General features: G+C 44.4%; 2 protein-coding genes across 2 annotated transcripts in view; one reads left to right on the top strand and one right to left on the bottom strand.

The window, feature by feature from the left end:
• Window positions 1–2,297, top strand: part of RYR3 (ryanodine receptor 3) — a 576,153-nt gene extending 573,856 nt beyond the window's left edge. The window contains exons 102-103 of the mRNA XM_060419037.1: window positions 367–418; window positions 1,329–2,297. Of these exons, the coding sequence (XP_060275020.1) occupies window positions 367–418; window positions 1,329–1,424 (148 nt within the window). The 3' untranslated portion in view covers window positions 1,425–2,297. The remainder of the gene's footprint in view (window positions 1–366; window positions 419–1,328) is intronic.
• A 133-nt stretch (window positions 2,298–2,430) lies between these two features.
• The window catches only part of AVEN (apoptosis and caspase activation inhibitor), a 193,212-nt gene continuing 181,320 nt past the window's right edge, over window positions 2,431–14,322 (bottom strand). Inside the window, exons 5-9 of the mRNA XM_042253120.1 lie at window positions 12,682–12,752; window positions 7,121–7,216; window positions 4,323–4,446; window positions 3,737–4,097; window positions 2,431–2,941 (exon numbers count right to left, since the gene is read on the bottom strand). Coding sequence (XP_042109054.1) covers window positions 2,826–2,941; window positions 3,737–4,097; window positions 4,323–4,446; window positions 7,121–7,216; window positions 12,682–12,752 — 768 coding nt within the window. The 3' untranslated portion in view covers window positions 2,431–2,825. The remainder of the gene's footprint in view (window positions 2,942–3,736; window positions 4,098–4,322; window positions 4,447–7,120; window positions 7,217–12,681; window positions 12,753–14,322) is intronic.

Genomic DNA, 14,322 nt, shown 5'->3' with positions numbered 1-14,322 from the left:
AAAATTATATGGTTAGAGTTCTGGCTACCATTTTATTGTTTATATTAGGGTTTTTTTAAAAAACAATAAAATGGTAGCTACAAATGGTTCCTCAAAAGTGATCTTAGCTCAAGGTTTGGTGATAGTAAAAAGGACCTCTTCACAGAAAGGCTCATTTTGAGATTTTATGTATATTATTAGAAAATAATGGTGTATGTTGTCACGCCACGTTTCCCCAATTCTAAAAGGTATGGTGAGTGGTCAACATGATGCTAAACAACATACTGATCCTCTCTCCAGTTCACTTGAGAAAATGAAATTTAGTTTTCTAACCAAAGTATCTAATACTGTTTCCCTTGGTTGGTAAAGCTTTTTTCCTCGTTCCAGGTTCTTCCTCATGTATTTGATTAACAAAGATGAGACAGAGCACACGGGACAGGTGAGAAATATATAATAGAATCACACCCCTGTGTTAGGGCTTCCCCTTCCTAAGTCAACACTCAGTAGAGAAATGACCCCATCCATCTCTTCTGTGCATTTTCCCACTGCTTCCTGCACTGTTAATACCATCTCTTTGTGAATTACAAAGTCAGATTTTAAGGTGACTCCCATCTGTTTCAAAAGGCCCCCTGGTTATCCTTCCCAGCAGACACTGGCGTTTGCTAAGCCCTTAGGGTTGCTGGAGGTGGGGAGAACGTTAACAGAGAAAAAGACAATGGGAAGCGGAGTGGGCGGTGCAGCAAAGAGCAGGTGCCTCAGAGTAAAATGGTGGGAGAGACAGCACGAGGAAGACAGCAACCTCCTCTGTGGGTGACTCAGGGACGCGAAGGGGTGGGTGCGACAGAGTGTGCATCAGAGGGATTCTGTGACTAAGTATGAACAAGAAACAAAGGCAGAGAACAGGGGAGGAAAACGCAGGTTACCGAAATTACTGGCTTTGTAGGAAAACGCCATAGCTCAGACACTTAGAGGCAACTGGCATCCGTATCTAGCTCGGCCCTCCTGGCCCCTCAGCACGCACTCATCATACATTCTGCCTCCTCGCGATTACAAATGATGTGGAATCAACTCACTGCTAAATCTTTTAAGTATTTTTAGTGGCAATCACTGAGTTGGTTTCACTGGGGGGTTTTTGTTTGGGATGGTGGTGGGGAGGTGGTGGTTAGGAGAAGGCAGAAATGACTTCTTGCTCCCAAAATAGCTGGGGGTGGGGGAGCGGTGGCTGGGAATAGAGCAAGAAAGAACGTGCCAGTTGGGCCTCATATTTATCCACATCAGTATTCCCAAAGGGAGATGCAGAGACGGAAAACTGGGTTTCAGCTTACTGTGGTTGGTTCTCACTATTTCAGGAATCTTACGTCTGGAAGATGTACCAAGAAAGGTGCTGGGATTTCTTCCCAGCTGGTGACTGCTTCCGGAAACAATATGAAGATCAGCTTGGATAAATGGGAGTGAAAGAAGCCTCCACCATACTCTGGATGGTCAATAAAATCCTTCTCTGACAATTCTGCAACACATTGGAAAAGTGACATTTCCTAAAGGCCTCCCACACAAGGAAGAGTTCATTACACATTTGTGCTATTTTGGAATTGACTTGGCTTTTTGTACCTAATGGACTTATATTGTGGGAGATGACCTGTCACAATGATGGCACAGCATCAAGGAAGCTCTAGTGGAAAGTCTTCATGTTTTTCAGTTCTAACTAGTATGTTGGGATGACATCACAAGGGAAGGGCTGGAGAGGTAGGAAGTTTTAGATGCATAATACCTGGAATTTTAAACACCTGAATGCCATGTGACAGTAACCCACTAGTGAGTCATGGTCTGAGCTACAAAAAAAAAAAAAATCATTTTAACTGCAGTCTAATTTTTCCCATGGTACTCGCTAGTGAATGTATCCAGAATCAGCTTGAAAAGCTTTAAGCAGTTAAAGAAATAGAAAACAAAAACAAAAACCCACCACTTTGTCGACACTGAAATATCGATTAAGTGCCTTAAAAACCTCTTTAGATATAGCTATGCAAGTTTTTTATGTTTATGTTCAAGATGGACAGTTCCATTAATCAGTTGTGTTGATCTTCTCTTACTTTATGAAACTGCACTGGAAAAGTTATTCATAAGATTTTTTTTTCAGTAACAGCTTACCAATTGCTGTTATTAGAAGTACTGTACTGAAAATTCAAAAAAAAAAAATCTCAACCTTAAGCCAAACTGAGCAATGCTTTATGGTCCCTTGTAAGTAGTGGAGCTGCTCTATTTAGGTGAATCTCCTTAAGTGACATGAAGTGCCCACTGCAATAAAGTCATCATAGACACCACTCCACGGCTTGGCCTCTTGTAATGAACCACCTTCTGGATGATTCCCAACCACCCTGTGACTGCAGGGAAAGGGACATGGGAGTAACAAATAGTGCACAGCTCCCCACACAAGAAAGAAAGAAAAAGAAAATCTACAGACCAGTGTTTCTTTATTTTGGCCAAATGCATGCCTGGTTACTTATCTCTCTCCTCTTCATCAGCAGCACCTGCTATGCTGTAAACACAGAGAGGAAGAAACTGGAAACAAGGGCCGAAACATCTCTTGCCCTTACGACATCTATTCAGTTACTAAAGCCAGAGAACAAATGTAGCGAGCCTCTTAAATGTCTACTTCAGATGTTGCTGAACATGGAGGAAGGCATCTACTGTGCTAAGCGTGATGGCCACATGGGCTTGGGGCCATGCTTGTAAACCAGCTGTTCTAGGACAGCCTTGGGCCTGCACACCCTTTACAAGGCAACCGAAATTGGCTTCAGGCAGTTTTCATTTTCTTTTCCCTCTCTCTTTTTCCCTTTCTTTCCTTGTCATTAGGAAATCATGCTGTCCAACCAGTCTTCAAGCTCTTCCTCGGTAACATTTCTGGATATACTTGGTTGCCCCGAGGTCATGTTCTTTTCTTCCAACACAGATGGGTTTGCAGGTTCTAAGAAAATAAATGCAATGTTAACTTCACGTTAGTCTTAGAATTGAGGGTTAATGCTTCCCTGGGGTTTGATCCATGCTAGAAATCAACCAAGTTGTTAACTTTGCTCCCGGTAAGAGAAAACATCCTGTCATCGTGCCTACTCCCTAAGAAGATCCAATAATACCTAAACACGTTCATAAGTGGGATAGATTTGCTCTTCTATTTATTTGAATGGTGACTCTCACAGTTCATGAGGTTTTTTTCCTTTTTAAAGACCAACAGCTCTGTTTCTTTTTTACTAAGCAGCGATCCTGGAAAGCCATCAGAGGGTCCTAAGGGCAGTGTATGGACGGGGCAGTCACTAGGCCTCTCCCTGTCAGATGGGCCACCATCTCACAGAATGAGCATGTGAGGAACCCTCCTCCTTTTTAAACAAAAGCAGAATAGCAAGCGAGAAGCACACAGACTTGGTCCACAGGCCTGTTCAGTCGATTAAAAGGTCTGCTGCTGCACAGCTGAGGCCACAAGGCTCTAAATGCCTTTTATAGCATGAGTTCAATTTGTAGCCCCAGGTTTAAGATTGCAGTCAGGCAGGTAGCAGCTTTGGAAGGCCAGTATTATCGAGTGAGAACGGTGTCAGAAAGGTCAGCTCAGGGGGAAGCGGAGATGTGAGCACAGAAATAGATGTCAGTGAATGAGGCCAGATCGATGGCAGACACCGATGAAGATGTGTGGGGATGTGATGAAGGTGAAGCTATTCTCAGAAAACCACCAGAATCAACAAGATGGGTGGGAATAAAATGAAAACCATACCTGCTGCTTCTTGGGCCACCTGCCCACTCTTCTCGGATCCCAGGTCCTGAGCTGTCTGGTCTGATAAGACGTCCCCTCCCTCTTTCACAGGCGCATCCAAATTAAGCAGCAGATCTAGCTCTTCTTCCAAATGATCTGCGGCCAACTGCAGCAGGGAAGTGGGGTTCTGAGAACCCTTGGAAGGCCCCGATCCTGGGCCATCTTTACCCGGGTACATGGGGAAGCCGGCGGTGGTGGATTTCATCTCCGAGAGGGACCCCTTTCCTCCAGGCCCCAAGGGCCCCTTTAGCTGCATCCCTAGTCCCTTGCCATCATTATTTCTCTTTGGTTTCACCTGCGGGAGCTCTAAAGGCAGGGCAGTCTGAAAGAGAAGCACAATATCTGAGTTAAAACTGTGAGTCCTGCCCTATTTGCTTAAGCAGGAACTAAAGCAGAGGAAGCCATCAGACTGCGTGGAGTAGGAAATTCAGTTCAGACAGGAAGGTCACAAAGTGTCTCCATCCAGGTTTGCCCCAGCACCCCTTCTAATTAATAGGGGTAAATGTGGGACACCTCCCCGCTATATCCACCTCAGCCTTGTACTCACCAGATTAGAGCTGAAATCAAAAGACCCATGCGTTCCCATCACTGGCCTGAGATCAGACAGAACCACAGGTCTATGTGAATACACACTTACGCCTGTGATGAGGCGTAAGTGACAAGGCAGACATCTGTAAAAGGCTCGGAGGAGTAACAAGTAAATCAGATCTGCTCATTGTACTAAAATGCACAAATACAGGGGTGAAGGGACACATTCACTAAGAAGAAAAATAATGTTACTAACGGTCATTCGTGAGTAAAAACTGCCAGATGCTAAAGAAAACATTCTATCTGATTACATTTGTAAAAACTCCCCAAACAGGCAAAACTAACTCTTGAATATTAGGAGTCAGGACAGTGGTTTCAGGGAAGTACTGGTCAGGGCTGGGTGGGGTGGGGGTGGTTCTGGGCGGTGGCAATATTCTGTTTCTTGATCTAGATGGTGATTCCATGGTTATAAAGGTTTACATGTGCACTTTTCTACACGTTATAATTTAATGGAGTTAGACCCTCCCCCCAGGTGACTGTACTGTAGAAGAAGACTGCAAACCACAGTTCTGGAGGGAAGACTGGGGTGACCAGCCTGGCAACAGTCTAGGTTCAAAAGGAGGTTCGGCTGCTCTTGGAGCCACTGTCCCCTTACTTGTACATTTAAGCATCCCGGGCAGATCCAGTTTGCTAATAACTCCTCAGGGCTTTTAAGACAGTACAGCCTTGCACATGAACACTCACCCAGCACTGTCAGTAAGCAGGGTGAAGCTGGGATGTGGGCCCCGGTTGCAGTCTTGTAATCACTCAGATGGTCTGGACTGGCTGTCCAGCATTGTTTTTGTTTGTTCACTCCCCGGGTGAGTAAGGTACAAACAGTTGAACTGCTCTACATAACGGGGGAGGGATGGTGTTTTAAAACTATTTAGCCAGGTTTTCAAAGTTCCTGTAACTACTTTCCTCTTAAGGCCTGCCATCCTTCACTTTGGATTTCTCGTAACACTTCCCCCCACTTCTCTCCTCAGTCCTGGGGTCCCCATCACCTTCACCCCAATGAGGTCCTGTTGACCATTCTTCATTTTGTGGGACCGAACCAAGTATGTCCGAACTCTAACCATCTCTGGACACCCAGAGGAAAAGTAACACTTGCCCTATCATTAAGACAACCCCAAACATTCCTAAAGAAGCCCCAGGGTGATTCCCCATCAGAGGCAAATGCCAGCCTTTCTATTTCTCAGCCCCAAACTGTCCCCCAGCCCTGAATTCGACTTGCCCTAAACTTGAGGCAAGTTAAGTGCCATAGAAACAGCAACTGGATGGGTAACCAGTTCATGGTGATGTTTAAGCTCGGCATCATATTCATTGTAGAACAAAACTGATCATTTTAGTTGCTCGGATTCTATTTAGTACTGCCCAGGGTTTCACTTAAAAAAAAAAAAAAATCCAGTCAAGTCTCAAAGAAATTTCGAAGTTCCTTCTGGTTTAACTGTTGGACCTTTCCTCTCTTATCCCATTCAGTGGCCCTCTTACCTACCTTACACTGGTTGTAACCCCCAAATTTATATATCTAGCCCTTAATTCTGAACTATAGGTTTCTACATTCAATTTACTATTATTTTCACTTTGAAATCTCAGAACAAACTCATACTCTGTCCAAGCCTCACTGATACTAGCCACCACTGGGTCGCACAAGCTGGAACACCCAGAATTCTCTGCCTGCTCCTGCTCCATCACCAGCATTTCACCAAGTCCTATTAATTTTACTTTTGTAGTTCAGTTCTTGGTTAAGTCCAGTTCCCCACCATTGCTGGTCCAGGCTACAGTATTACTCACCTGAACCATGCCAGAGCCGCTTAATTCGCCTCTCCTCACCCCTCTACACTTGCATGGGTGTGCATATGCAGACTTCCGCATAAACACACCCACCCCAATCCCACAGTCTTCTCTCCATTCTGCAGCCAGAATGCTCTTTGTTATTGTTATCATTATTACTAGCACTGCTATTACAGATCTGATTGGGTTGCTGCTAAGTTGCTTCAGTCGTGTCCGACTCTGTGACCTCATAGACGGCAGTTCACCAGGCTTCGCCATCCCTGGGATTCTCCAGGCAAGAACACTGGAGTCGGTTGCCATTCCCTTCTCCAGTGCGTGAAAGTAAAGTCGCTCAGTCGTGTCCGACTCTTAGCAACCCCATGGACTGCAGCCTACCAGGCTCCTCCATCCATGGGATTTTCCAGGCAAGAGTGCTGGAGTGGGGTGCTACCCTTCTTTAAATCTCAACTCTAATGTTCCTATACTTTGGCTCTCAGTTTATCTGTAACTTCTTCAGAAAAGTCATTCCTACATCATACCAAAGTAGATCAGGTTCATTATTACAAACTCTCATAGCCCATGGTGCTTATCCTTCACAGGACTTAGTGCAATTTGATAACTTGATTAATACCCATCTTTCCCAACAGATTAAGCTCCATGAGGGCAAGAACCATGTCAGTCTATTCACCACTGTAACCTGAGTGCCTAATACAGAGCCTGGCACATAAACATTTTGGGTACAACACAAGCCAGACTCCGTACTTTGACATTTCATTCAATTCTGTTACATTTTATCCTTTAAAATGTTCCAAATCAATAAAACAGGATAAAAACTTTGAAAAGTATTTCATTCTCCCTCAAAACTTTACAAAATTCTGATACAAAACCCTCAGCCTGTTGAAAGGAAAAGCTGATCCTGAGACATCCTGCAGGGAGATATTTTTCAGTTTCCTTCTTCTCCTGCCCTAATTTATACCAGCCTCAAGATGTCATTAGGGTTCTTACCTGAACCAATTCAGCAGCAACATTGAGTCGGAGTGAGAGAGGCAATTCTTGAAGGGCTCGAACCAATGACTCACAGTCCACATAAAATGCTGAATTCTATAGAAAACAGAGAAATTGATCAATCAAGATGACTATATATGACCTTTCAGAAATAAAAGGGCACAAGACGATAGTAGTAACTGTAAATAAATCATCCACTACTTTTAGCTGGGAGTAATCTGATCATAAATCACACCTGATATGGTTCTAATTTCTATCATTTCTGCATGAAGATAAGCAAAACCAAAACCACCTTCTTGAACCACAGCTCAGGCGGTCAGAGTAGCAGCAGGGTAGCAATCACTCGAATCAAGACTGTATGGTATGGGAATTCCCCAGTGGTCCAATAGTTAGGACTCTGTGCTTCCACTGGGCTGGGGGCAGTATGGGTTTGATCCCCGGTCAGGGAACTAAGATCCTACAGGCTGCACTGCATGGCTAAAGGGGGGAAAAAAAAAAAGACTACATGGTAACCTGGCAACTGTGGATGTTCTTGAAATTACAGAGAAAATTCAAAGCATTTAATGAAACGTAACTGGACACCTCCTCCTTATTCAGATGGCTGGCCTTTGGGAGAGCAGTGGAGGGCTGTCTCGACAGTGACTTGGGGCTGACAGGCACAGCCAGAGGAGCCCATGTGCATACACTTTTCCAAACAGAAATCGGGGGATGGAAACTTACCCTCCAGCTGGCAGCTCTATGTGTGAGGCCAACACTAAAACTCCCTGGGACTCCATTCCCATTCACAGGCACAAAGTCCCTTCCAGGCAATGCCTTCACAGATTGGAATGCCTTCTCAAACACAGTCAGATTATCTCATGACCCCTAACAGCTGCTTCCAGGTACGCTGGCCATCCAAGAGAAGGGAAAAACTAAAAGGTGGGTGAAATCACCACATTAGAGTCAGATACCACCAACCACCTCATCCACCAAGGACTGTCACAGGTCTAGGTAGAACTGTGCCTTCTGCTGTGATCACAGACTTCAAGTTAGAGGAGAAAACCCAGGGGTCATGGAGTCTCAAATCCACTATAAGGATGACTTGGGTAGATGGGTTTATGATGACTGGAGGTAGGGAGCCATTCCTGGCGTTCTCAAGAAGAGCCCCAGCCTAAACCCAGACTCATTCAAACTCCTGAGCCTCACAACAGAAGTACACAGGGATCAAAAAATGCAGTATGGCTTTTCAGCTGCCCTTTTGAAAGTTTCTGGAGATGGCTAGCTCTTAGGGGAGCAATGCCGGCAGCAGCAGATGTGGCCCCTTGCCCTGGGAAAAAAAAAAAAACCTCACATCTAAAAATAGAGAGAGTATTTAGGGAGCAGGATGGAGGAAAACAGAGCTCTGGCAGGAGAGCAGGAAATTCAGCGCACACACATGCCCTGCCTCGGTCCTGCACTCAGCACACACAGGGCTTCATTAGGGCCAGCACGGCCAGCCTTTGTTTTGAAGTTTGAAGAAAATCTCTCAGACCACTAGAAAAATGTGATCCCGAATGTGTAAAACATGAGTAAATCGCCTCATTACAAAACGGAAATCTCACCCTTCCCACTGCTGAGGTGTCTGCAAAGACACCACGTATAGACCCCCTGCTCCCTCCACCATGCCTGCCAACTACTCAGAGCTGCTAACCACTCTCAGGCCTCCAGAGGAGGGCCACTGAGATGTGCTGCAGTCCAGCTACAAGAGCTCAAAACTCCACTTACAGCCTCTAATCAGACCATCATACCTTCCTCAGCAGCTACAGAACTCATTGTCCACATGTGGGGACTCAAGGCCACTTCACAGCGGAAGTGCCCAAATCAAGCAATACTTAGGAGTAAGCTGGGGTGCCTTCCATGTACAGAGTCCCATCCAGAACTGCACTCTTGGGGTGAAGTGAGGGAGGGAATATATGCCATTAGGAGCCACGTGCTCAGGAACCACCACATGTCACCCAGTGCTTGCCGGTGCTTGAAGAAGCTCTATGGAATAAACAAGTCACTAGTCAACAGAACTGAAAAGTAGAAAGAAAAGAAAAAAAGCCTCAGATGATTTTTAAAAAATAATGGGCCTATTTTTTCACCCTACAAAGTTCTCCTCCCACCTCACATTCCTTCCTCCCATATTCCCACACTGTCCAAAGAACAGGTCTGAAACCCTCACTCAGGGATTGAAGAAATGGGGCCAACACGGCTGAAGCAGGGACCCTGACTGCCAGGCCGCATCCCCCTCACCCTGCGCATGAGCCACAGACTTGTGAAGGCCAGTCACAGCCACGGTGCTGGGCACTCTCCTGCCAGGGGCTTCCCCAGGACCCTCTGTCAGCTCTACTTTCTCATGTCACCAGCTGCACTGGGGACAGGGAAGCACATGAGGAATAGACAGACAGGTAGGTAGACAGACAGATGGATAGCCAACAAGCAGACAGGTAGGTAGGCAGACGGACAGACAGGTAGGAGATAGATATACAGACAGATCCTCCTCTTCTTTTTCCCTCTCAAGTAAGCAAAAATAAAGAGAACCAAAAGAGGAGTGAAGTGGGACACAAAGCAGTTCCGATGGCGAAGTGATGAATTCGGTTTGGGGCGTGTCCTACTAATACTTCAGCTCAACACACTCATGGTCAAGACTGCCTTCTTTTGCTCCAGCAGCTGTCTCTGCTCACCTCGTCATCGTGCTGGGGAGCTCAGAGCCCCTGCAAATCTTTCTCGTCCTTATGTCTCCTCTCTGGCCTGTGACGTATTCTCCCTCGTCCTCCACACAGTCTCATCTGTCAGTGAACTGTCTTCCCTGCCACAGCCCCACGCTGTCAGCCCATATCCCCTCCCGTTACCCAACACAATATCCTCCCACTGCTTTTCCTCCTCCAACCTCGGACCTCTTCAGTCCCTCCTTCCCAAAACTGTGGAGGTCCAATCTAGCCACTTCCATTTTCTTGCTAAACAATACTCTTCTGAACAAGTAACAGTAGGAATAAAGGCTAATTTTGAGTGCTTCCCATGCGTCGGGAACTGCACAGAAGAACTTTTATTTATAACCCAATCTAATCCTCATGACAACTCTGAGTTATACTTAATGATTAGTTCCATTTTACAGATGAGAACTGGGATTTACACTCAGGATTGTGTCTCCGAAGGCTATGCTCTTACCCACATGCTAAACTGCCCCCAGATGAAAATGAAAACCAAACTGCTGGTACTAAGTGGCCTAGACCTACGCTGGAAGCCTCCTCTTCTGAGAAGACCACAGTCCAGCTATGCTCCCAACTCTGAGCACAGCCTGGACTTTCAGATCTCATCGTTCTCCTGTTGTTCCCCAGAGAGGACCTACCAGAACCATACTCATCCACCAAGGCCCATTCAAATGATCTTCATCCCATGCTCCTACTCTCAATCACTGCCAGTCCAAAGCAGAGTTCTCCCACCAAGGCAATGGCACCCCACTCCAGTACTCTTGCCTAGAAAATCCCATGGATGGAGGAGCCTGGTAGGCTGCAGTCCATGGGGTCACTAGGAGTCGGACACGACTGAGCGACTTCATTTTCACTTTTATGCATTGGAGAAGGAAATGGCAACCCACTCCAGTGTTCTTGCCTGGAGAATCCCAGGGATGGGGGAGCCTGGTGGGCTGCCGTCTATGGGGTCACACAGAGTCGGACACGACTGAAGCGACTGAGCAGCAGTAGCATTATACCAATTGTCTTACGTTGCATTCTTTTTCATTTATCATTTAAATATTTATTGATCATCTACCACATGTCATCTACCACTATGCTAAGGCAAGGGGCCTAGGGTGGTGAACAAGCATGAGCTTTGTCTCATTCATCTTTGAATAAAGGGCATCTGATAGAATATATAATAAAGAACAAGTGCTCAGTATTTTGATGAATGAAGAACCTTAGAATCATCTGAAAATCTTAAGATAACTAAAATGTTCTCTTTTAGCCAACATGGTTCTAAGGAATTGAAATGCGAGTTATTTGGCTTTCACTAAATTCTGTTAATCTCTTTTTAACTTGTCCTACAACTCTAAACCATACTCAGTTCAGTTCAGTTGCTCAGTTGTGTCCGACTCTTTGCGACCCCATGAACCATAGCACGCCAGGCCTCCCTGTCCATCACCAACTCCTGGAGTTCACCCCAACCCATGTCCATCAAGTCGGTGATGCCATCCAACCATCTGATCCTCTGTTGTCCCCTTCTCCTCCCACCTTCAATCTTTCCCAGCATCAGGGTCTTTTCAAGTGAGTCAGCTCTTCACATCAGGTGGCCAAAGTATTGGAGTTTCAGCTTCAACATCAGTCCTTCCAGTGAACACCTAGGACTGATCTCCTTTACGATGGACTGGTCGGATCTCCTTGCAGTCCAAGGGACTCTCAAGAGTCTCCTCCAACACCACAGTTCAAAAGCATCAATTCTTCGGCGCTCAGCTTTCTTTATAGTCCAACTCTCACATCCATATATGACCACTGGAAAAACCATAGCCTTGACTAGACAGACCTCTGTTGGCAAAGTAATGGCTCTGCTCAGGTACATCCCAAACAGGCTCAAGATAAACAAATATTTTTAATTTCCAACTTTTTCTATGTTGTAATACATACTCTTTGTAAAGTGACAGGCAGTTATTTTACAAGTCACTTCCCTCCCCTCTGTCTTTCTGAAAAGTCAATGTCCATCCCAAACAACTGAACATAACACCAGTCCACCTAGGAGTGCAAGTCACCTGTTGTGCGTGTACTGAGCTGACAGGAGAATGGGGAGGAAGGGACCACACCTTACTCATCAGGTCTGCGCTCAGTCTCCTGTCTGAAGCTGTGGGCGGACTGTCTGATCACTGTACCCGACAGTATGCTCCAGCCCTGGGGTTGGGGAGCATATGCCAAACCACCACTCAATTCATTCTCTGTGCATTTTTACAGGGTGAAAATACCTGTCATCTCTCATATGAAAAGAATCAGTGAAATCCTGCTTGGAGAATCATCAAAACTCCTTAGGGAGGAAAATAAGGCAGGAATACAAAGAAAATAAAGTGTGTGGGCTTTATGGATTCATTGAAAGACTGTGATACTTGTTCTTATTTTATAGCTTTCTGCTCCTAATTATAGATAAAAGAGTTATTTAAAACTACGAAGTTAAGGATTCTCTTACGTAATACCAAAAACAGTGTGGGAGAAAAAAACTGAATTCTCAACTAATTCTAAGAGGAATTTTCACAGAAAGGGAAAAAGCGGAAGGCAAGGTAATCCACTCAAAATCATAACCATAACCTTCGACCCTGCAACCCAGTCTGTATGAACTATAGTCACAGATGAACTGTATGAGGAGTTCACACAGTGGCCTGGTATGAAGGTCAACTCCAGCTCCAAGAACTTGTAAAATTTAAGCTCCCTGAAAACTTTCTGAGCAATTTAGGTAACTGAGACTGTACACGAAGCACTAGACTCTTCTCTATGTGAAGACTCCATCTAAACAACAGTGCAAAAGATGCTGGTCTTTATCCTTGAGAAGAGCTAACCCACATTCAACACAAAGCTTCGCCTTACCTGTTTGGGGCATGACACTTCACCATCCCACTCTTTCTCCTCGGCAAACCGAAACTGTGAGAAGGAGTCCCCTGGGAACAGAAAAAAACACACAACTTTATATCAAAGCCAAAGGCGAACACTCAGTTCTCTAAATTTCCCTTTGGAAGGAAAAGTGCTGTTTCTGAAGAGCTGACCATTTAATAGAAGGTCCTGGTCCACAGCTTTCCACAGCAACCTGTGTGTAGGGGGCACTTGAAAATATTGTTGATAGCTGTATTCATTGTTTTATTCAACTCTCAACAAGCCACCATCCCACACACTTGAGAAACAGCTTAACAGTCCAGGCCTGCAGACATGGCCATCTACCCATTTTAAGCATATTTTCATCTCTCTATAATGTATGCAAGGAAACTGATATGTATAATTTTGGGGGTAGGCAAGTAGAAAAGGAAGGAGAAAACCAGAACTGAAGGAAAGCAATTCTCCACTGACCCATAATATGACGACTTAAAATATCTCTTTGAAGTGAGGTTACCAACCTCAACCATCACTCCAAAAATCACCTGGTAAGAATGTCAGATGCAAAATAAAACCCAAAGGATGTGCCTTAGATTAGTCAATGTGAATCATGACGCATGGCTGGAATGAGCATGAGCTCCTGGAATAAAGGAAAATGAATCAAGATAAACAAGCCTGACAGATGATTCTGCATAAGGAGCCTGACACAAGGCTTATTTTGTAAACGTGTATTTGCCTGACTGTTTGCATTAGGGATAGCTAATTTATAAGCAAAGAATTATTTCTCTACCTAGCTTTCAGGATCCTCCAAAATGTGGTCCTACCTCATTAATGCACATTTACTTCCTCTTTCTTCAGACTTTCTGCTCCAGAGTCAGCCTCTTTTCACATTTTGAACATACTTCATTTTCTATCCTATCCTCATTTTTCTTTTAATCCTTCTCCCTTGTCTGAAGACCCACACACTTCTACCCATTCATATCCTATTTATATTTCAAGATTCAGGTACAGGCCCACTTCCTCCTCCTATGATATCTCTCAGGTTACTTAACCATGGAATCCATTCTTTACTTCTAACTTAAAAGGGGGAGAAAAGAAGGGAAAAAATTCCAAATTAAAGAGACAAAGATAAAATTCCAAATTAAAGAGACAAAGATAAAACCTCCAGCATCTAACACTTGACAAGATCAAGTTCAAGGTAAAACAGACCAAGAACATCAGTCTTTATCATGAGGAAGGATAAAATCACAATCATTAGTCACTAGCAAATCAATTTGATCTCCCAAAAGTATGACATAAAGGATCTGAATTGATAAGGTCTTGTCTGTGCATGTGGATATATAAGTGTGTGTATACATATATGTATTGTGATTCTATGTGGATACTTCATAAATATTTGTGCAATATTGGTATTTTAAAAGGACTATAGAAAGGTTACAAAGAAAAAAACCTTTAAAAATACCCTAAAATGTAGCAGTCATACAAACCATATTTGCCAGTGATTATCATTTGTAGCACATATAGGCAAAGAGCCTATCTCTCACATACAAAGAATTTCTGCAAATTAACCAGAACAAAACCACCTAGTAGGAAAACAGGAAAGGGTGTGAGAATAAGAAATGCAAGTGGCTAATATGTATA

Source organism: Ovis aries, chromosome 7 (assembly GCF_016772045.2).
Source record: "Ovis aries strain OAR_USU_Benz2616 breed Rambouillet chromosome 7, ARS-UI_Ramb_v3.0, whole genome shotgun sequence".
Lineage (NCBI taxonomy): Eukaryota > Metazoa > Chordata > Mammalia > Artiodactyla > Bovidae > Ovis > Ovis aries.
This window is presented reverse-complemented; position numbering and strand designations above follow the sequence as displayed.